Source organism: Mya arenaria, chromosome 14 (genome assembly GCF_026914265.1).
Source record: "Mya arenaria isolate MELC-2E11 chromosome 14, ASM2691426v1".
Lineage (NCBI taxonomy): Eukaryota > Metazoa > Mollusca > Bivalvia > Myida > Myidae > Mya > Mya arenaria.
The window spans coordinates 6,082,476-6,103,586 of record NC_069135.1 but is presented as its reverse complement, the minus strand read 5'-3'; the positions used below and the strand labels follow the sequence as shown (position 1 = coordinate 6,103,586).

Sequence of the window (21,111 nt, the reverse complement as noted above, 5' to 3'; positions counted from 1 at the left end):
GTGATACCACACATACTGTTTCACCATGTGGTGACGGCATGTTGTTCGCCAGAATTAATCCGGCTTGGTTATACCGCTCATTTACAAGTTACTTGACCAGAAGGACAAATAAACTAAACATCATGATAAATATATTTTATAAAATCCAATAATATATCATTGTTCATAATTTTTCGAAATCGATTATAATAGCGATCGGGCTATTTTCTTCCCTGGAAGGCCCACACCATCCCGCTGGCTGCCTGTTCTGAAAAAAGTACAAAAAACACGTATGGTACTAGTCAGTGATGTGCGATGTGCTTTAATACATGGTAGAGATTCCACTGTAATGCACGGTATTTGTCCTGTTCGTTTCATCTTCATTAAACCTGAGTTTGAATTGTGCCGAATAGGTTCAAGTATGTTACCACGTCATATAATGTACGTAACAATATTTTGCCCCAACGTGTGGCAGCGGGCGAATAGGGGAGTTTAGACAGCGGATGATTCCGGATAGACGTGATTTTGGAAGGCCTGCTGAAACCACCTCCCGAAAAAAATCCCAAAAGAGTAAGAAATGCATTATTTTGGCAAGACTAAAATAATTGCACACGGACGTATACGAAAAAGCCCATTAATTTACATTACAGTCAGAAACAGGAGGCACAACCCGAAATAAGGATTGCACCTTTGTTGTGTTTGGCCGGATCGTTAGCGTTTTTCTTCATCGTTTGAAATTTCTCAAGTTGCTCTTTTTGGCTCGTGGTCAGGGGCTGTTGCATGGATCGGATGCCAATATCCGGTGTTTGGTCTCGCTCACGGCCAGTCAAACTCGTGCTAGCGGTGGCAGATGGACCAGCGACCGGGACTGGGCGCTTCTTTCGCATGGCTGGCTTCGTGGGGATCGATGATACGACAGTATCTTCCGGACTAAAATGCATACACGTGTTATGTGTTTTTTTTTTGTATTTAAAGGAGCTGCTTTAGATATTAATAACAGGGAACATGATAACGAACAGTCTAAAGTTCAGACACAATTTGCAAAACTGCAAAACTTACTAAATTTTATTACTGTTTGAAATTGTTAAATTCATTAATTCATTTTTGTAAAACGACTGGAATTAAGATAATTTACAAAACAATTTTTGTCCGAGTCTAGACTCGGACTTTCGACTAGCCGTAAAACAAAGACCCAGTACATTGGTATTACAACTTTCGGGCAAAACAAGGAAATACACCCCACCCTTATTTTTGCTCGCCGATTAGGTCTTACCTGAAGTCGAGAATAAATAGGCTCGTGACCCCAACCTTAGATACATAAAAAATATTAGCATATGCAAATCAAATACATCATATGTTTAAAGCAACACTTTCGTCCCAAGCCCACCTCGACGTTCCCAACCACCGCCGTCGTTTCCCACCCTTACCCCAGGCCGTCCTCTTCGGTGATGCCCATGAGCTGGTTGCGTGCCCGGATGTACTCCTCGTCTCGCCTACGGCGTGCCACCGCCTTCTCAGCTGTACGCTTCTCTCGCTCACTTGGACGGCAACACCCGAAACATCGCCAACTGGGAATGAAGATTATGCAAGCTATTTTGCGTAAGACATCATTGTGTAAATGCGCAGCTGACAGTTTAACCTGTTATTCGTATAGAACGCCTCTCCGGTTCCATCACCGGTAAGGGCGTTTTTCCTGGTCTATGACAATGACCAACCGGATCGGTTTTTGCTCAGAAAGTTATCAGTTTCCACTGTAATTTATATCATTATACCGTTATGAACAAAAATAAACAAACGCAATTTTCTGCATAAGCGTGCAAATATTGTACGGTACGTCAGTTATGTGTATCGTTTCATACATTATTACACAGGTTTTTCTGTTACAACAGTCTGTGAATATTTACAAATTTACCTTCTTTTCCTTTTCTTTGAAAACGCTTTCTTTATTTTCCATTGTTCATAATCATAACAACATTTCAATATGAGCAACACAACAAAACATGTTGTCACCATAAATCCAACCAAGCCGAATGCCGCCAAAATGGTTATCGCGCTTGTCGTGCAGGCAAAACAGTCTTCCACTTTGGAGTAAGTTATATTTAACGGCCGTTCAGTATACGTCACCGTCAACGTCACAGTAGTCGATAAAGGTGGCGTTCCTTTGTCATTAACCAAAATGTTCACGTAAAACGTTGTGTTGAAGTCCATTTGGAACGTCTGGGATATTGAAACGTTTCCAGTTGCGTCAACTTGAAAGTATGTGGTGCCGTATCCCATGGCGTGACCCAGAATACTGTATTCTAGTTCGGCGTTCACAGTGCTATCAATGTCTGTGCAATCAAGCGTTTGTATGGTCTCACTGACGTTCTGGTCGTACCGTAGGCTCAGTGACGTCGTGGAAGGAGAGCACGTGGGACTATTGTCATTGACATCGTTTACGGTCACGGTGAGATAGGTGTCATCGTAAAACCCACTGTTATCGAAGCAACGGATAGTCAGGTTAAACTCGTTGGCTAAGTTAACGTCATCGTAGTCAAACAAGACAGCAAAAGTTACGACCCCCGAGCTGTTGATAGCGAAATACCTGGAAACACAAGTGGGGTAATTATAATGCATTTGAATTTTCATTTTATCACAGTTAATTCAATAAAATAACTTTGTTTGAACAAAGAAAATAAAATATAATATAAATATGGAGCCCGTGACTCTATTACTAAGGTTACACGCCACAAAACATTCTAAAGGTAAAGGCTCTATATCATGGCGTGCACTGTTGCTTTTGTATGTACATTTTTGTACATTGACTTCTAGTTGATCATTGGTGACAGAAATGACGTTAACGCCGTTAATCAATTGAGGTACTCACGTATGTTCTGTGCTGAAGAGGAACTCATATGAGATAGTTTCCGGCGGGATCGTGTCCGGATCGGTGCAGTGAGTGGACAGGGTCTCCACCACGCTGCCTACCTGGGAGACGGGCAACATTTTTTAAGAGTTCTTGCAATGTGGACAGAAAACTTGAGCAACGCAGGCCAATTTTATGGCTTATAAGTTTGCTCAAAAATCAAGTATAGCTACTCTGCTCTATATGAATGTTTAGATAAAGTAGATAAAATGTTGATTTCAAAATGTTCATAAAGGTTTATCGTCAATCGATTTTTATAACGATAGACAGTAGTTGGTTTAAGTACAGTAGTATATTTATTTTGAATATGAAAAAAATACGATTCCCGAAGAGTTACCGCCTGGTTCTCGTCCACAGAGATGGCGGTGGGGATGCCGGTCCACGTTGGCGCCTCGTTGGTGTCGTTGACGATGACGGTCAACGTGAACGTGTTGTCGCCACTCTCTAGCGGGTCCTTTATCTTCGCCACCAGCGTGTACGTGGGCTGTGCCTCGTAGTCAAACGCATTGCCAGTCAGTAGGTACACCTCACCCGCTACATTGCCAAAAATGAAAATGGTGTAATTTTTATTGTTATTTAAATGTCAACCTGTCAACCACGCCTAGCTATATTGGCACCGCCTCCAAATATTATATGAGTTCACTTCTCTGCTGATAGCATCCAAGCATGCAATTTTAGAAGTATTAAAATATATATACACTTTGTATAGTCTTATAGCGTGCTGAATATTCATTCCGTAAAACCCTACGATGTTACAAATGGGCTGCCTTGACAACAAGCTTTGGCTTATCTCACAAAGTATCAGAAAGTTGAATAAATCCATCTTGTTCGTTTCAATGACATTGTACTGCAAACGTCATGTGTACAATCTAACATGTGCCACGGTACTCGATCTCACATGTCAGACCGTATGTCAGTTGTCCGGGCTGGTTAATTCGAATGGTAGAGCTCCTGACTCACGAGCAAGGTGGTCACGGGTTCAATCACGCACTTCTGGCTGAACCTACGATACTTGTAACACTTTTGCTTCGAGCATCGAAACTATTAAATTATACAGTAACTCGCTTTGGAAATGGGTAAAGGCTGTATCTGCGTGTATTGTTATTAAGTCATAAGTGACTTGACAAGATAAAATATCACACACTATTCATGCATAATTTGTAAAAAAAATCACTTACTCGATGGAACTAGGTCGAATATGGCGTTGTTTGCATCCTGGATGTCGTACTCGATCTGTACGGGGTCGCCATTACCATCCGAGTACCTTATGGTGTGGAGGAGCGTCCGCCCTGCCGTCCCTTCCGGAAACAACACGCTTAAAGCGTTGATAAGGAACTCCGGTTTCAGGTTAATGTCTGAAAGGTCAGATAGGGTGAGTTATTTCACCTTGAGGAATTTGACGTTACATCAAAAACACATTAACAAGAAAGTATCGAGGTATGATCTAACAGAAAGCCTCTGTTTTTATTTGTAAAAGGAATTAACCAGGCCATTTATCAATACTAAAGACACATTAAATTCATTTCTGGTTGTCTGAGCATAAAAAATAGAGAAGCCAGGGCACAACTCAGTTTTTATGTTATAATCCATTTCCATGTAAACGTTTGTTGGGTACCGTTGACGTTGACAGTGATGGTGAACGTCTGCGAGTTGGCGGGACGCTCGTTGTCACCGGCTACCACGGTGACGGTGTAGGAAGTGACCTTGACCAGCTTAATGTCAGATTCCAAGAACAATGCGTCTGAAAGTTAAATTCAAATACAGTATTGACAGTAAGAGAGGTCATCATTCGAGTAGCAACATCTTGGAACATTTATGTATATTATTGTGTACATGTAGTGAAGTGATATTTGTTACCGGTTGACACAGAAAACGGCAATATAGCACCATTACTGGTACTTATTGGTGTCACTATATTGGGGTGACTAACCGTTGGAGACATTAAACTCTGATGTTGCGTCGGCACCGGTACTGTCCACGGCGGAAAGCACGGATAAGTGGAGGGGGCGAGGGCTGTCAGTGTCAGTGTATGAGAATGTGTAGATGATCTGGCCCGGTCGTGTCGTTTTGGCAGATATGTCCACAGACGCTGAATGGAGTTGAACAAAGTGTAACTTAACAAGTAATACGAAATTATTTTGTATTCCTGTTACAGCGACACAATATTTGCTGTTTATTCTAAATAAAACACGAACACATGAATAATCTTCAAATTCATTTTCATGCCCAGAATCATCAATTATACAAGAAATAATAATATTAAAATCGCACAATCACGTAAATTTGATTTACCTTTTTAACGTATTCTTATACAACACAGAAATTCACATCCTTGTGTACTAGTATAAACAACGGAATGTTATTATGTGTAACGAGATTATGATTACAAAAAAACTTGTGATGACCCAAAATAAACGGTTTAAACTTAAAGAAAACCTAACAAATCATTTTGTACTATGTTTGAACATTTACTCTTCAAAAACATATGTTACTTTAAAACAACCAAATAACAAAACACACTATGTTTTCTACAAATCTTAAGAATTAGAATGGCAAACTGTAATGCAATGGCCATTTGTGCTTAAAATATTAAGTTTTGCTTTGAGCTTTCTGAGTGTAGGACAAGCCCCCCTTTGCTAACGCCTCGGCCCATTAACACATTCGTTGGCTGACTGGCCGTTCCTATTAATGTCATATGGTCCTCAGTAGTGTGCTATGTTTTTAAGTAGACTGTTTTGTGTAGATGCTTTGCTAACGCCTCGGCCCATAAACACATTCGTTGGCTGACTGGCCGTTCCTATTAATGTCGTATGGTCCTCAGTAGTGTGCTATGTTTTTAAGTAGACTGTTTTGTGTAGATGCTTTGCTAACGCCTCGGCCCATAAACACATTCGTTGGCTGACTGGCCGTTCCTATTAATGTCATATGGTCCTCAGTAGTGTGCTATGTTTTTAAGTAGACTGTTTTGTGTAGATGTAGTGCTCATGTGGACCTAGAGATCCAATCAAGTGTATCTGACTACTATAAAATTGTGACTACAACACGCATGTATATTTAGCTTCGGCCATCCTCGCTTCATTTGTTTATGTACCATTTACAACAATTTGTGCACGCGATTTTTTGGATGAACACAACGGAGCTACATTGTCACTTACGCGTGGTAGTGCTGAAGCTAGGTGGGACGTTCTGTTCCACGTTCACGGTCAGATCCTTGCTGTCAGACTTTACGTCGTACGTGCACTCTACCGTTAACGTCACAGGTGACGCCGTGTAGTCGAACGAAGGTGATGACGTCGTGGAGATCTCAAACTGTCCTGTCACTGGATAACAAACACCGTCGATCCAAATATCAGAGTAGCAAATACATGCAGATATAAATTTTGAAAACCTTTTCAATATTTATTGTATTTATATATTTGCGATACTGACATGGTCCCGATAGTTTACCCCCACCGAAAGGCATGGGGATATAGAAATGGAAGGCGAGTGTGCGTTAGTTCGTGTGTCCGTGAGTGCTTCCAGGCAATCTTGTCTAGAGCATTACTCGAAAAGTCTATGAGGTATTGACATCAAACTGCATATGCAGATGTATCTCATTCAGGATACGTGCAGTGCACACACAACTCTGACTGCAGTATTTTTTTAAGGAATTGCGCTTTGTTAATTTTCATGCTTCGCTTTTTGTCTAGAGCGTACTCAAATAGTTTTGAGGTATTGACATGGAGCTTCATAATTCTACAGATAAATCTCATTGGGGAGAAGTGCATTGTACGGGGTCCTTAACAATGGCTACACTAGTTGTTGAGTTATCGCCCTTTGTTGATGTTCGTACCTTATTAAGTTTTGACATATATTTTTTTCAGTTCAATGAAATACAAAAATAAATGCACATTGTACATTTAAGTAATATAAAAATATGTTTATAAATGGATCGGAAGACAATCATTTTAAATAACTAATTTGTGTCCGGAGCATAACTCGAAAAGTCTATGAGATATTGGCATCAATCTCAACATACCGATACATCTCTCATGTAAACGGTAAGACCATATGATATGGTTTAACTGCTTATATATCAGGGTAGGCTTTGAAAATAGTTTGTCATTAATTAGCATAAATAGAAAACAACAATTAAAGCCACAAACAATACTAACGGTCGATCATATTATAGTGTAAACGAATGTTCTGAAGAACCTAGTTCCTGCTGGTCACACAAATTAACGCCTTACTATAAATCTAATAATGAAGCACATGATGTGACTTTACCATTTCAGGGCTGAACACATTTCTGTATTGAAAAATAACATGTTTTAAGTCAAACATTGCAAACTCTGCAATACTGTGCATGGTTTAATATGATATTCCTTGCAGAAAGCTGCTCTGACTCAAGAATTATTCCAACAACAAGTAAACCCAAAAACATATCCATAACATGTCGAAAATATTAACCATTCGAACACTAGTCATCCCACTGGTTTACCACGGCCGAGTATCTTCTTCCTTTTTTTTTTTTTAGATATTTCTTGTTTTTTAGTTATTAAAATGTCCTTTCATTTTTCTATTCACCTCTAACTTAATATACAAAAACATCTCATGGAGTGGAAGTGCAGTGCATAGGAGCCATCAATCGGAAGTAAGCGGTGTTGGGGTGAGTACAACTTGGGGCACCCGTATCGCCACTGGTGTAGGCACAGAGCCACTGGAGTAGGCGTGGGCATTAAAGAACTGGAAGTGAGCGCTTCTCGTTCCGGAGAAGGAACAGCTCCTACGTAGCACCTCTGCCACCACTGGTATAGACGCGTAAGCTACTTTCCTTGTATGCTTTAATACCTTTGTCAGTTTCGGAGCGGTGTCGGAGAGAGTTTAGATCGGGTCACACTCCACTCGCATGAACATGGACGCTACTACGTTAACCAACTATTGTTACATATGTCAGTAAAGGAGAACTGGACGTCAGCGGTGTCTGAGAGAGTACAGCTGAGGAAACCCATGCCACCACTTGCATGAACATTGACGCTACTTGCGTTAACCAACAATTGTTACATAATGTCAGTAACCGGAGAACTGGAAGTTAGCGATGTCTGAGAGAGTACAGCTTGGGAAACCCGTGCCGCGACTTGCATGACTATTGGCGCTACTTGCGTTAACCAACAATTGTAACCTTTGTCAGTAGTGGAGAACTGGAAGTTAGCGATGTCAGAGAGAGTACAGCTTGGGAAACCCGTGCCGCGACTTGCATGACTATTGGCGCTACTTGCGTTAACCAACCATTGTTACCTGTGTCAGTAGCGGAGAACCGGAAGTTAGCGGTGTCTGAGAGAGTACAGCTTGGGAAACCCGTGCCGCCACTAGTGTAGACGCGGACACTGTAGAGATATACAGGCCACGTGTCCTCGTCCTCGTTTATCGCCACGCTGGCGGGCAGGTTTCCGATCTCTACGTACGCAGCTACAAACATTTGATGATACTAGTTTTGGTTATATATATAAAACAATAATTGTGTTCAATAGAAAGATTTTTCCGATGGCGTATTACGTTTAGATTTATATTGCATATATGTATTATAAAAGCTAAACAAAAAAGTGATTAATTAAGATATCCAAGAATGGAAATTAAGCATTTATCAATAATACCAGTTGTGTGGTGAAGCAAAGAACACCCCAGAAGAATCGGGAGCCACCTAGATATTTCCATTTATTCCATCATATGTTATTTACTTAAGTTATAATTCTATGTCAGTTAAAAAAAAATCAAAAAAGTCACCAAGGTCTGTCTTAATTGTGTGGTTTAATTAAGGGGTATAGTCTTTCAAATATGATTGTTTGTGTGCGCACATGCATGAGTCGTTTTTTCGATAGCGAAGTTTATGTGTAAAAGGTTTTCGTTCTCGCTCACCCGTTGTAATTACGATTTTGTATGGGGATATATATAATTGAAGATTATTCTGTCTTTCTAAAGCCTGTATTAGTTTAGTCCAAGTAGCAGCCTAATCACGATGATCTTTCGGCATCATAAACAATAAATTCATTTTGATAATTTGATAAAGCGTCGTGGTCAGTTTATGTACGATGTGACGCCCTAGGGGGTCGGGGGTATGCTCCCACGATATTTATAAAATAATTTTCGAGAATGCACGTAAGGTCGGTGTATGGTATCGGGTCAATTTAAGACTAGCGTGGCTACATTTTATAGCAGTATGTTCATGCATTACCTAATGGGATATTTATATAAAAGCCATTTGTTTTACGAACGTAGGTTATTTTCGTTTTTTTTTTTACATTTATAAATGGTAATACACAATATTGATCATGGACACACATAAAAAAGATTATCATGAATACATATATAGGCATTTGTAAATGTAATCAAATTCGAATTTTCAAATAACACTCAATGTATGTACTTTTCTTCCGGTTAATTCAACTCGACTTTGTTAACAGATATATGTACGAGCAAAAGCTTGTTTCACAGTTCATTCAAACGAGTCAAACACACAACGACGACGTTTCCTAGCATCTCTAAACTCATTATCCAACTGTTTGTGGTAAAGTGCATCAGTTCTGTTCTTATGAATGTGAAGCACCATCAAGTGTTTAAAGGGACTGTACACCAGATTGACACCAAAAAAGTTTTCTTCTGTAACGAATCTTAGGACAATTATTTAATAAAATGTTTTACTCTTTGATATCATAATTGTATTTTTTTTACCAAAATGTAAAAAAAATCTAGTCGGAGACCGGGTTCGAACCGGTGTCGCCAAAATTGCAATCCAGTGTCGTAACCACTGTGCAACAAAGGCTTACCTAGTAATCTGTTTTTATGAAGAAAAAAAAACTGCGAAAAAAATTAATTGTAAATTATGCGGTACTTCAGTTAGTAAGTTTCAATGCATTGTACACATCGGTACCAAGATTATGTCAGTTTTCGAAAATTTTCGTTTTTCCAGCTTTTTCATCATACGGAAAACAGCCCCTTTAAGACGTTCCTGTGTCATGGTGCTACCAGAGGTACGTTTGAATGCGTTGCACCACGAAGAAAGACCTTTCACTTGTGGCATTGGTCACGAAAGAAATAATGACAGGCTTGTAACAAAGACGACTGAAAGTGTATGTGGTTGTGCGGCTATACAATTGTGATTCTATGTGACATATTCTGCTAGTCACCACTTCAGAGAAAAGTACCCTAGCAGGAATTGCCAGCTGCCAGAGGTAGCTGAAATATCATATAGAATCACAGTTGTATGCCTGCTGGTGTTTGTGTTTCCTTAGCACAATCAGCTGTACATCCAGTCAGTCTTTGTCCAGGTCAGAAGAGGAGAACTCACACACGGCGTCAAGCTCCACATAACGTTCTTGTTGTTCTGGTTGTGCCGATTTGACGAGGAAATCTTCATCGTTGTGGAGAACTTGCTAACTTGGCTAATCAAACATAGCTTCACAAAACTACCTTTATCTGTAAAAAACTTCATCTGTAATAATGATTACATAAAACGTCTACATATCTAAAATAACACAAAAACCTAATTTTAGCATGGTTATTAAAGCAATTAAAATGATTTTATGTTATCATATAAGTCTGAGCAAAATTGTTCTAAGACATATTTTTTTCATATACATATGTGATGCTTGTTCCGAGACAACCGTCAAAGTAGTAGGGATGTTCCCTTATAAAGCATGATTTCATGAAATATAACTTCAAATTTAAAATATTTTTTATAGTTTCTGACAAATATATACATAACATTTTCAGACATTCAGTTTTCGTACACATATTATTTTTTTTTACATATAATGTACATGTGTTTATGTTTGTTTGACCATGAACGCGGTCACAATCGCACAATCATAAAACGATGAAAAATCGTTTGAAGACATTTATAGACCTAAGGAATATGATATGCTGATATATTGCAATACTCTGATATATTTTTTTTCATAATTTAGCTCTTCATTTTTGAGGGATAATAATTAATCATTGTTCGTGTTGGTTTTATATTTTAGTCATATTATTTCGGATGTTCACAGAGATACACGTATACCGTTATATAACCACAGGAAACTGTGAAGATACAACTCGATGGTTTCTTCGTAACCAAGGCTACCCATAAAGAAACGATAATTGCTATTTGAAGGAGCGTACAGCTTTTCGCTATTATTGATCTTGTGTAGATCTTCGTTTCCATGGAAACATTAGCACCAACAGCATCTTTGGTGAATTCGTAGATTTTGCGACACAATTGAAAGGAACAGTATGCGCGGTGAAGTATATTAAACGTTATATAGTTGTTGGGACACGATAAGCCACAGACATGGAGCAAATGACCGATTTGAAGTAAGTCTAGCATTTATAATTGTATTGAGTTAAGTTCTTATTTACCAAAGCATAGGTAAAAAATTGGTGCCGAAAATTAACTGATTTCATAACTTGTTCATTAATCTGCATTACATGTTTGGGAACATTTTGCTTGTTTAGTCCCCCTCCCCATATTCTATTAATTTAAAAAGAAATGTTCTTTGACAGCAACATAAAACTTTCCTGTCAAAGAAGACTCGACGGCAACGTTTGCTAAACTTTCTGACGCTATACAAACCGCAATGTGAACTATGTTTGCATTTGATTAGACGTAGTAGAATGTTTATTGTACCCGAGACCACGGTTATACCTGCCTGAGAACGCGGTATTACCTGCCTGAGACCACGGTATTACCCGACTGACACCACGGTTATACCTGCCTGATACCACGGTATAACCTGACTGAGACCACGCTTATACCTGCCTGCGACCACGGTTATACCTGCCTGAGGCCACGGTATAACTGACTGAGACCACGGTATTGCCTGACTGAGACCCGGGTTATACTGCCTGAGACAATGGTATTACCTGACTGAGACCCGGGTTATACTGCCTAAGACAATGGTATTACCTGACTGAGACCCGGGTTATACTACCTGAGTCAACGGTATTACCTGACTGAGACCACGCTTATACCTGCCTGAGATCACGGTATTACATGGCTGAGATCACGGTTATACCTGACTGAGATCACGGTAATACCTGACTGAGACCACGGTATTACATGACTGAGAACACGGCCATACCTGACTGAGGTCACGGTTATACCTGACTGAGACCACGATTATACCTGGGTGAGACCACGGTATTACCCGACTGAGACCACGCTTATACCTGACTGAGACCACAGTAATATCTGACTGAGACCACTATTATTCCTGACTGAGACCACGGTAATATCTGACTGAGACCACGGTTAAACCAAACTGAGACCATGGTGAAGCCTGACTGAGACCACGGTAAAACCTGACGGAGACCAAGGTAATATCTGACTGAGACAACGGTTAAACCAAACTGGGACCACGCTTATACCTGACTGAGACCACGGTAAAACCTGACTGAGACCACGGTTAAACCTGACAGAGACCATGGTAAAACCTGACAGAGACCACGGTCATACCCGACTTAGAACATGGTTATACCTGACTGAGACCAAGATAATATTTGACTGAGCTAAGAGTAATACGTAACTGAGATCAAGGTAATAAGTAATTACTGATTGCATGGTAATACGTGACTGAGCGTGACTGAGACCAGGATGATACCGGCCCAGAAAAAAGGATATACCTGGCTGAAACCATGGCAATACTAGATTGAGATCATGGTTATATCTGACTGGAACCATTGCAATGTTTAGCTGAAACCAGGGTTATACATGTATCTCACTCTGACTGGAACCATTGCTTTATCTGACTGAGACCAGGGTAATAGCTGCCGTATGATTGTGTTCTAGGACGGAGAACCTGAAGAAGGGGGCAGCTCCAGTCAACAATGACGACATCATTGATCTCATTCAGACCAACATGTTCGCAGAGATAGGATGTGGTGAGTAACTATTTGACCTTAGTGTGGTTTTGGTGGGAGTGGTACCACAGTTAATGAATACAATTAAATGGAAGTAAACTACGATTTATTTCCTAATTAAAATAAAACATTTATCTATACGTTGTGCATGTATACAACTAGCCATTCCATGAGGTTTTTATTCCATGATACTCCATGAGTTATTTATCAGGGACATTTAATAATCATTTTCAACAATGCAGGATTTCACAAATATCGCAATGTTAAATACTTAAAAAGATATATCATTCGATGTTATATAAGATACCGTGTAAAATAATTCCCATTTTTAATAAAAGAAAAATCGGCAATTAAAGTTCAAGTTATATCTGTGAAAGCCTATAATAACAATGTTAAATATAAACGCCCAGTTTGTAAACCTAAGCTAACGTTCCCTACTCACAATCTCTGCAGGGCCCCTGTGTCGCGTGAACCCACTTACAGACCGGGGCAAGCGGTTCCAACTGTTCAAGATCCTCTGTCTCACCGTCATCCCGATCCTCGGGGTGTGGGGTTTCACTATGTACTCGCTGTCCGACAGTGTCGAGAGCAAGACCGACATTGAAGTGGTAAGTGGTGGAAGGCATTACACTATTCAAATAAAATATATGCTCCTACATATATCTGTGTGTTTGTCCCACATGAGGTCACCTTTTCATGGCTTTCTAAACCACATGGTGGAATTTGATCAAGGCGGTTAAAAACTTCTAAAAAAAATAATAAGGTGTATTACACGTACATAGACACTCATTATTTATGACAAACTATAATTTGCTTTGACCATTAAGCCAAAACGCACTGTTGTCGAAAACAACAACCAAACACGTTATTCCCCACCGCAAGTTTTGAAAGACTTTTCATCAACTATTCAAGGCTAAGAACTCGATGTCGATCGTGGTGGTGCTGGGGCGGCTTATCCACCGGCTGCAGATGGAGCGTGACATGAGCGTCCTCTACTTGAGTGACCTGGGTCCGGGAACCAAGACATTCCTTCTCGCGGAGTACATGGCCACGGACGACGCACTGGCGAAACTCACCATCTGGCCTGGGGCGCTGCAGGTGGCGTATATAGCGTTGATTTGTAGGAGTCCATCGTCTTAATAGAAATAATGAATATTTTAAGAGCCTTTCTATGTATTTATAGAACTAAGTATACTTTTGAAAGGTTTTAAACTACTCTTAATCAAACATAAGTTGAAAAAAAAAACCATTTTGAATTATAAAATCTTTAAGTAAATGTATTCATATATTACACTTATAGAGATTCATGTTTACATATTAAAAAATAACCTTCCTCACCCGCATGCGAGTTAGATATATTAAGCATTTATCTTCTCCGCCAGAGAAACCCCCGAGAGCAGTTCCGGTCGAAGGTGAACCTGATGTCGTATATCGCCCAGCACCGTACCTCTCTCAACCCTAAGAAGGTTAACCTTTACGAGGAAATTAACTTCTACAGGTAATTACTCACTAGCGGTTGGGACCCCCACCCCTCCCCCAACCAAATATTGTTCTTGGGGTGGAAGACCTTAACCCTTCCATCAACATTTAAACCATAAATCTTTCGGTTCTGGAGGAGGGGGCGTCCTAAACTTGGGCACCTTTCTAACACCGAATCATGTCCCCGCCTCTGAATCTGACCACATGTACACTAGTTTTGCTTGCAAAGAGGGTTATCTATATAAACCATTGTTCTGTTATATGAATGATTGTCGTTTCGATGGCTGAAACCCCTACTAGTAAGGCGAAAGACAAGGTCAAAATAACCCACAGACCCACACTGCGGGCGTTGAAGAGTATAATGCGCATAATTACAAATATCTTTTTCAAGTGTTTAACATATAAACATATAACATACATGTTTACATACATACTTAATATTACATGCATGTCCTATATGAAAGTTTATACGTTTATGATGCTACAAATCCATATGTCACACACCTCCCCCTCCCTCATTAATACAGCGATATCACCCGTGAGTTTCTGGAGTGGCTTGTGGAGAATATCAAGGGTACGGGGTTCGGCTCCACCTGGAAGACGCTGGTTGCCTACCAGAAGATCACTCGGTGTAAGGAGGATATCGGGGTGGAGCGGGCGTATGGTGCCATGTTCTACACTATCGGCATGTTTCCCCGCTGGGTGGACTTTGAGTTCTACAACGACCAGGTGCATGACTTCAAGTACAACTACAAGACGGCTGTCTTCTACTCGGACATCGTGGTGCCCCTACTTATGGAGGAAGTTAAGGTACATGTATATGTTGTACTCGTGTGTACGTGGAATAATGTGACATTATACAAAACTAGAAGCGCCGCAATGCGACGAAACCAGGTTTTTGTTATGGGCAATCAGAAATTATAGCCAATTAATTTGTTGTATGAGCAAGTTTAATCTGCAGCTTCATATAAGCTATCTTCACACTAAGATTTATCACTATCCATCAATTCTAACTAAGTTGTTGGGCAGAAAAACATGTTTCTATTTATAGGAACAGTGACCTTGACCCCACCTACCAAGCTAGCTCTTCACATAAGCTACCTTCGCTCTAAGTTTCATCAATATCTATCAATGCTAACTAAACTTATTGGGCAGAAACCATTTTTTCTGTTTTTAGTAACAGTGACCTTGACCCCCCCCCCCCCTCAAAAGAAATTCCAAGCTTGCTCTTCACATAAGCTTCTAGTACCTACACACAAAATTTCGTCAATATCTATCAATCCTAACTAAAGTTATTGGGCAGAAACCATTTTTCTATTTTTAGTAACAGTGACCTTGACCTTAGCTCCACCCCCCTCAAAAGCAATCCCAAGCTAGCTCTGTACATAAGCTACCAACACACCAAGTTTTATCAATATCTATCAATGCTAACTAAAGTTATTGGGCGGACACCATTTTTTTAATTTTTAGTAACAGTGACCTTGACCTTAGCCCCCCCCCCCCCCCTCAAAAGCAATCCCAAGCTAGCTCTTCACATAAGCTGCCCACACACCAAGTTTAATCACTATATTTCAATGCTATCAAAAGTTATTCGGCAAAACACATTTTTCTATTTCAAGTAACAGTGACATTGACCGTAGCCCCTCCCCAATTAAAAGCAATCCCAAGCTAGCTCTTCACATGCTACCTACACACCAAGTTTCATCAATATCTGTCAATCCTAACTAAAGTTATTGGGCAGAAACCATTTTTTTCTATTTTTAGTAATAGTGACCTTGACCTTAGCCCCTCCTCACTCAAAAACAATTCCAAACTAGCTCTTCACATAAGCTACCTACAAACTAAGTTTTATCAATATCTATCAATCCTAACTTATGTTATTGGGCAGAAACCATTTTTCTATTTTTAGTATCAGGCGACCTTGACCTTAGCCCCACCCCCCTCAAAAGCAATCCCAAGCTAGCTCTGTACATAAGCTACCTACACACCAAGTTTCATCAATATCGGTCAATGCTAACTAAAGTTATTGGGCAGAAACCATTTTTCTATTTTTAGTAACAGTGACCTTGACCTTAGCCCCACCCCCCTCAATAGCAATCCCAAGCTAGCTCTTCACATAAGCTACCTACACACCAACGTTCGTCAATATCTATCAATCCTAACTAAAGTTATTGGGCAGAAACCATTTTTTCTATTTTTAGTAACAGGCGACCTTGACCTAAGCCCCAATCCCCTCAAAAGCAATCCTCAGCTAGCTCTTCACATAAGCTACCTACACACCAAGTTTCATCAATATCTGTCAATGCTAACTAAAGTTATTGGGCAGAAACCATTTTTCTATTTTTAGAAACATTTTTGCCCCGCCCGCCCAACGACAACCTCATTCTAATAACCCGGTTTTCGTTGAAAACCTGGTTAAAAATGTTACTAGGGATGATTTTTCCCGGTACGGATATTATCTTTCATGGAATTATGGCGTTTCAAATGAATTATGCAGCATGGAATGCTTAAACAAATACGTTGCATTGATTGTACATAATTATTATGTACGACTCATTACGTTCTGAAAGAAGTACTACACAATAACTATAATGCCAGTGTCGTATTCATAACATTATTTAAAGCTTATTTAAACCTCAAATAAAATCGTGCACGATACCATTATGCCCGGACGCTACGCCCAAAAGCCACATTGCTATAACCTTTGCCATGTGTGAACGTACATTCAGGGCAACGACCTGTCCCCTAAAATCGTGCACGATACCATTATGCCCGGACGCTACGTCCAAAAGCCACATAACTATTACCATTGTAATGTGAAAACGTGAGTTCAGGGCAACGACCAGTGCCCTAAAATCGTGCACAATACCATTATGCCCGGATGCTATGCCCCAAAGCCACATTGTTATTACCATTGCCATGTGTAAACTTGAATCCAGGGCGACGACCAGTCCCATAAAATCATGAACAATACCTTTATGCCAGGACGCTATGCCCCAAAGCCACATTGCTATTACCATTTCCAAGTGTAAACGTGAGTTCAGGGCAACGATCAGACCCCTAAAGTCGTGAACAATACCATTATGCCCGGACACTACTTCCCAAAGCCACATTGCTATTACCATTTCCAAGTGTAAACGTGAGTTCAGGGTAACGACCAGTCCCCTAAAGTCGTGAACAATACCATTATGCCCGGACACTATTTCCCAAAGCCTTATTGCTATTACCATTGCCATATGTGTACGTACGTTCAGGGCAACAACCAGTCCCCTAAAGTCGTGAACAATAGCATTATGCCCCAAAGCCTCATTGCTATTACCATTGTCGTGTGTGTACGTACGTGCAGGGCAACGACCAGTCGACGGGTGCCAATATTACAGTAACGATTAACGAATACCGGTCTGAGATTCAATATCACGACCTGAACGTCTCCTATAAGAGCGAGGAGAAAACCAAGTGGTTCTTCGACAACATGACCCAGTATCTGGACTCCTTACTCACCATCCAGGAGAAGGTGGCCAAGAGAATCACAGAGGAAGTGGATGAAGTCCTTAAACAGGTTTGTATTACGAAGTGAAGTATCGTAGATATATTATAAGTACTTTTATTGTTATTGTGGTTTTATATAGACTTGCCTGAAATCATTTGGAGTTTAAAAGAAAGCATTACATTCAAAGCGCGATCACATATTGTTGAACTACTCGTGTAGTATACATGCATACGATCAATTTTTTCCTCAAAAATGTGAATCAAATATTCGTGTAAGTTGACATTAAATTTAATGCTTTAGGTTGTAACAAAAGTGGTCATCTACGCGTCAATGGTAGTGGTTGTCATAGCGATGTGTCCCGTGATCATGTTCTCCTCCGAGGCACTGGCCAGCGACATCCAACGCTACACACAGACTCTAGTCGAGAAAACTAAGGAACTCAATCTCGAGAAACACAAAACCGACACTCTACTCTATCAGATGGTACCGAAGAGTATTGCCGAGCGTCTCAAGTGTTGTTCTTCGGTAGAGTCGGAGTTTTATCGTTCTGTCACGGTGTTCTTCTCGGGAATTTCCGGATTTAATCAAGTATGTTCAGAGTGTCCTCCAATGGAACTGGTAAAGATTTTGAACAGCTTCTACACATCAGTGGACGAACAGATTGGAAACTATGATGTCTACAAAGTAGAAACAATCAACGACTGTTATATGGTCGCCTCAGGTAAATCCCCATCGAACGTTATTTACATGTTGTATTATTATTGCTTATATTAATTGCTATTTATTAAGTATTCGAAAATGTACACACTCTATCGTATCAGAGAGATAAGACCCCCATCTCTCACATCCGTACATTTTCAGGCCTGCCAAGCCGGAACGGTGAAAAGCACGTGGCGGAGATAGCATCAATGGCGATAGACGCCCTGCACATGTCCCGGACCAAAAAGTTCACCGCCGACAACAGCACACCCATACAACTTCAGATTGGCATAAACACCGGTACTTACAATATGCGTTCGCTTAGCAGTGGATGATAATGTCCCTGTCATATGTATTTGCTTATGAATATATTTCTCTAAGGGGTTCATTACCAGCTGCCTTTCTTCTATTCTTCTTCAATAAATCATGCTAAGCTGTCTTCTCTACTAGCTACTGTGACTACTTTCTTAAAACTGTTCCTGTTGCCTGCCAATGTTTATGTGTGCATATAACGCAATTGTTGTCCAATTCTTTTAACACCGATTATTAAAGAGGCACAAAAATAGGTTTATGTTTTTAAATCATCATGATGTTAAATTCATTTCACTTTAATAATCCAAACAAAAAACATCTGTGAACAGCTAAAAATAAAAGAATTTTGCGGGATTTGTGCCAACGTAGTATTAAATGATTTTTTTATGAAGGCTAATAATCTTTTTCATCTGTGAACAAATCAGGTCATTGAAGGTCAAATGAGTTGAACATAATATTGCATTTAACCAAAAAAAATATGGTATTATGAATTGTTACCCGGAATATTGTCCATCACTCACTAAGAGCGGGGTTATGGTTTCCTCTAAATTCTTGTTTTACTGTTTCCAGGGTCAGTGTCGGCGGGGATTGTGGGGACAGTGATGTTGCGATACTGCTTGTTCGGAGACACCGTCAACATTGCGTCCAGGATGAAGAGCTATGGACTACGTAAGTCTGTTTCTCTGGGCCTCATTTCTAAACCTTTAAACTAAGATGAGTTGAAACGAAAATCGTTATAAGAGCAAACACATTTTATGGGTTGGGCTACAAATTATAGATTCATCTTTTATTATCAACGAGTAAGCTCTTGCATGATTATGTTTGTGAATGGTATTAAACAAGTATGAGTTTACATAAAATATGTGCATAATATAACACATCGATTTTCATTTAGCTAACCGCATCCACATTAGCGACAACACATACGCTTGCCTGCTGAAGACTGGCAAGTTCAAGATGAAGTTTCGCGCTAATATGGACATAAAGGTGATAATATAGTGTCGGTATCGATGTTTTTCGTGTACACGCGTATTTCCATGTGTTTTTGATTTTTCGGGAAACCGTAAACGCAGCAATGTTCATTTCTAACGAATAGAACATTTCAAGCAATCAAAGCTATCAGAAAAATATTATTAAACTAAACTTCACGACGGAGCTGCAACAAGTCGGAAACGTGTTGATTAGATCCCCAAGACAAAGAACTTGTATATGCCTTTTTAATAAACATGTTTCGCTATTCCTCTCCCCCAGGGCAAGGGTCGGATGGACACGTACTGGCTGATCGACCGCCTGTACGGGGGGACGGGCGGGCCCCACCAAGAAGACTACAGTAAGGACTCCCGCTTCCCTGAGGACCGGTACATACAAGAAGAGCCAAACGAAAGGCCAATGCCAGCGTTCAAAGGTACGCAGTTATCCAATCTTTCCAGAATCCGCTACAAACGGAAATGTAGTCATTTGGTACTGTTTTAGTGGTAGTGGGTTCGTTTTCGTGTATATTCAAAGACAAACAGCAATAGAGCAAGACCATTTTTTCCCTAAAAGTTGAGATAACATCCGCGCGCACCTATGTACCCACCACACATTTGTCAACCTTCGCGCTCATATATTGTATATTGTATCGATTTCCGTGCACATATCTATTGTATCAACCTCCGCTCACACCTCATTTTGAGTCAAACGCCGCTTACACATATTGTGTCTCCCCCCGATAAATCTATTGTGTCAACCTTCGCTCAAACCTATTCTAGCAATCTACGCGCACTGATTTTGTGTCAATTTCCGCGCACTATTTTTTGTCATTCTCCGCCCAAATCTTTTGTATAAATCCCCGCGCACACCTACCAGTTGTGTCAATCTTCGCGCACATCAACTGTTTTGCGCTCCTAAAAATAATTATAAGGAGAAGGACGACAATTGAAGTTTGGCACCTCAAATACTTCCCCATACATGTTCTTATAACAATTTAACAGCTGTAGCCATTGCGTGTTTGTTAATAAAATTGCCATCTAAAAAGAACACATTGTGGAAATATCTCATGCAAAAATTGACAATAATATGTATTTATAAAATTGCCACTGTAAGAACTTGACGTTCAGTTTCAGGAACTGACTCAAAAATGGCAGACGACGGTGACGTCAAACGTCCAGACGACATCAAGAATAAGCGCGCCTATGATCGACAGACGGAAAGTGAAGGGTATAGCCGTAACAGCTCCCTTGAAGCTAGCGGTAGAAGCTCCGTTGACAACTAATGGATTTTTTTCAAATGCAGCTCTCGTCAGAAATGTATATACGTGTGTTTATACTAACAGGATGGTGTACGTGTGTCTCTGTATAGCATGTGATTTAGGGGGACGGGACTTAAAAGT

The 21,111-nt window shown here is 40.2% G+C and overlaps 2 protein-coding genes across 2 annotated transcripts; one reads left to right on the top strand and one right to left on the bottom strand.

Moving 5' to 3' along the window:
• Positions 1 to 133: 133 nt before the first annotated feature.
• LOC128218179 (protocadherin Fat 4-like) lies at positions 134 to 8,658 on the bottom strand. The gene is made up of 12 exons (XM_052925759.1): positions 8,518 to 8,658; positions 8,162 to 8,332; positions 6,040 to 6,204; positions 4,815 to 4,973; positions 4,500 to 4,625; positions 4,063 to 4,239; positions 3,222 to 3,418; positions 2,846 to 2,946; positions 1,892 to 2,563; positions 1,407 to 1,547; positions 668 to 909; positions 134 to 247 (listed from the first exon to the last, which is right to left on the bottom strand). Exons 1-12 carry the CDS (start codon positions 8,576 to 8,578, stop codon positions 201 to 203), a joined length of 2,259 nt encoding a protein of 752 aa, XP_052781719.1. The 5' UTR covers positions 8,579 to 8,658; the 3' UTR covers positions 134 to 200.
• Positions 8,659 to 11,192: 2,534 nt separating this feature from the next.
• On the top strand, positions 11,193 to 20,994 carry LOC128217482 (uncharacterized). Its single transcript, XM_052924638.1, has 13 exons — positions 11,193 to 11,215; positions 12,690 to 12,781; positions 13,214 to 13,368; positions 13,673 to 13,858; positions 14,143 to 14,258; positions 14,767 to 15,049; positions 17,586 to 17,798; positions 18,030 to 18,450; positions 18,591 to 18,728; positions 19,311 to 19,409; positions 19,636 to 19,727; positions 19,992 to 20,145; positions 20,840 to 20,994. Exons 1-13 carry the CDS (start codon positions 11,193 to 11,195, stop codon positions 20,992 to 20,994), a joined length of 2,127 nt encoding a protein of 708 aa, XP_052780598.1.
• The last annotated feature ends 117 nt before the right edge of the window (positions 20,995 to 21,111 follow it).

Excerpts from the sequence above, each read along its gene's own strand:
- LOC128218179 (XM_052925759.1), bottom strand. The coding sequence starts at position 8,578 with ATGGAAATATCTAGGTGGCTCCCGATTCTTCTGGGGTGTTCTTTGCTT. Across the intron at positions 4,974-6,039 it reads TAGCTTCAGCACTACCACGC|CGTCTGTGGACATATCTGCC; the intron begins GTAAGTGACAAT and ends AACTCCATTCAG. Across the intron at positions 910-1,406 it reads ACCGAAGAGGACGGCCTGGG|TCCGGAAGATACTGTCGTAT; the intron begins GTAAGGGTGGGA and ends TATGCATTTTAG.
- LOC128217482 (XM_052924638.1), top strand. The coding sequence starts at position 11,193 with ATGGAGCAAATGACCGATTTGAA. Across the intron at positions 11,216-12,689 it reads GAGCAAATGACCGATTTGAA|GACGGAGAACCTGAAGAAGG; the intron begins GTAAGTCTAGCA and ends ATTGTGTTCTAG. Across the intron at positions 14,259-14,766 it reads GAGGAAATTAACTTCTACAG|CGATATCACCCGTGAGTTTC; the intron begins GTAATTACTCAC and ends TCATTAATACAG.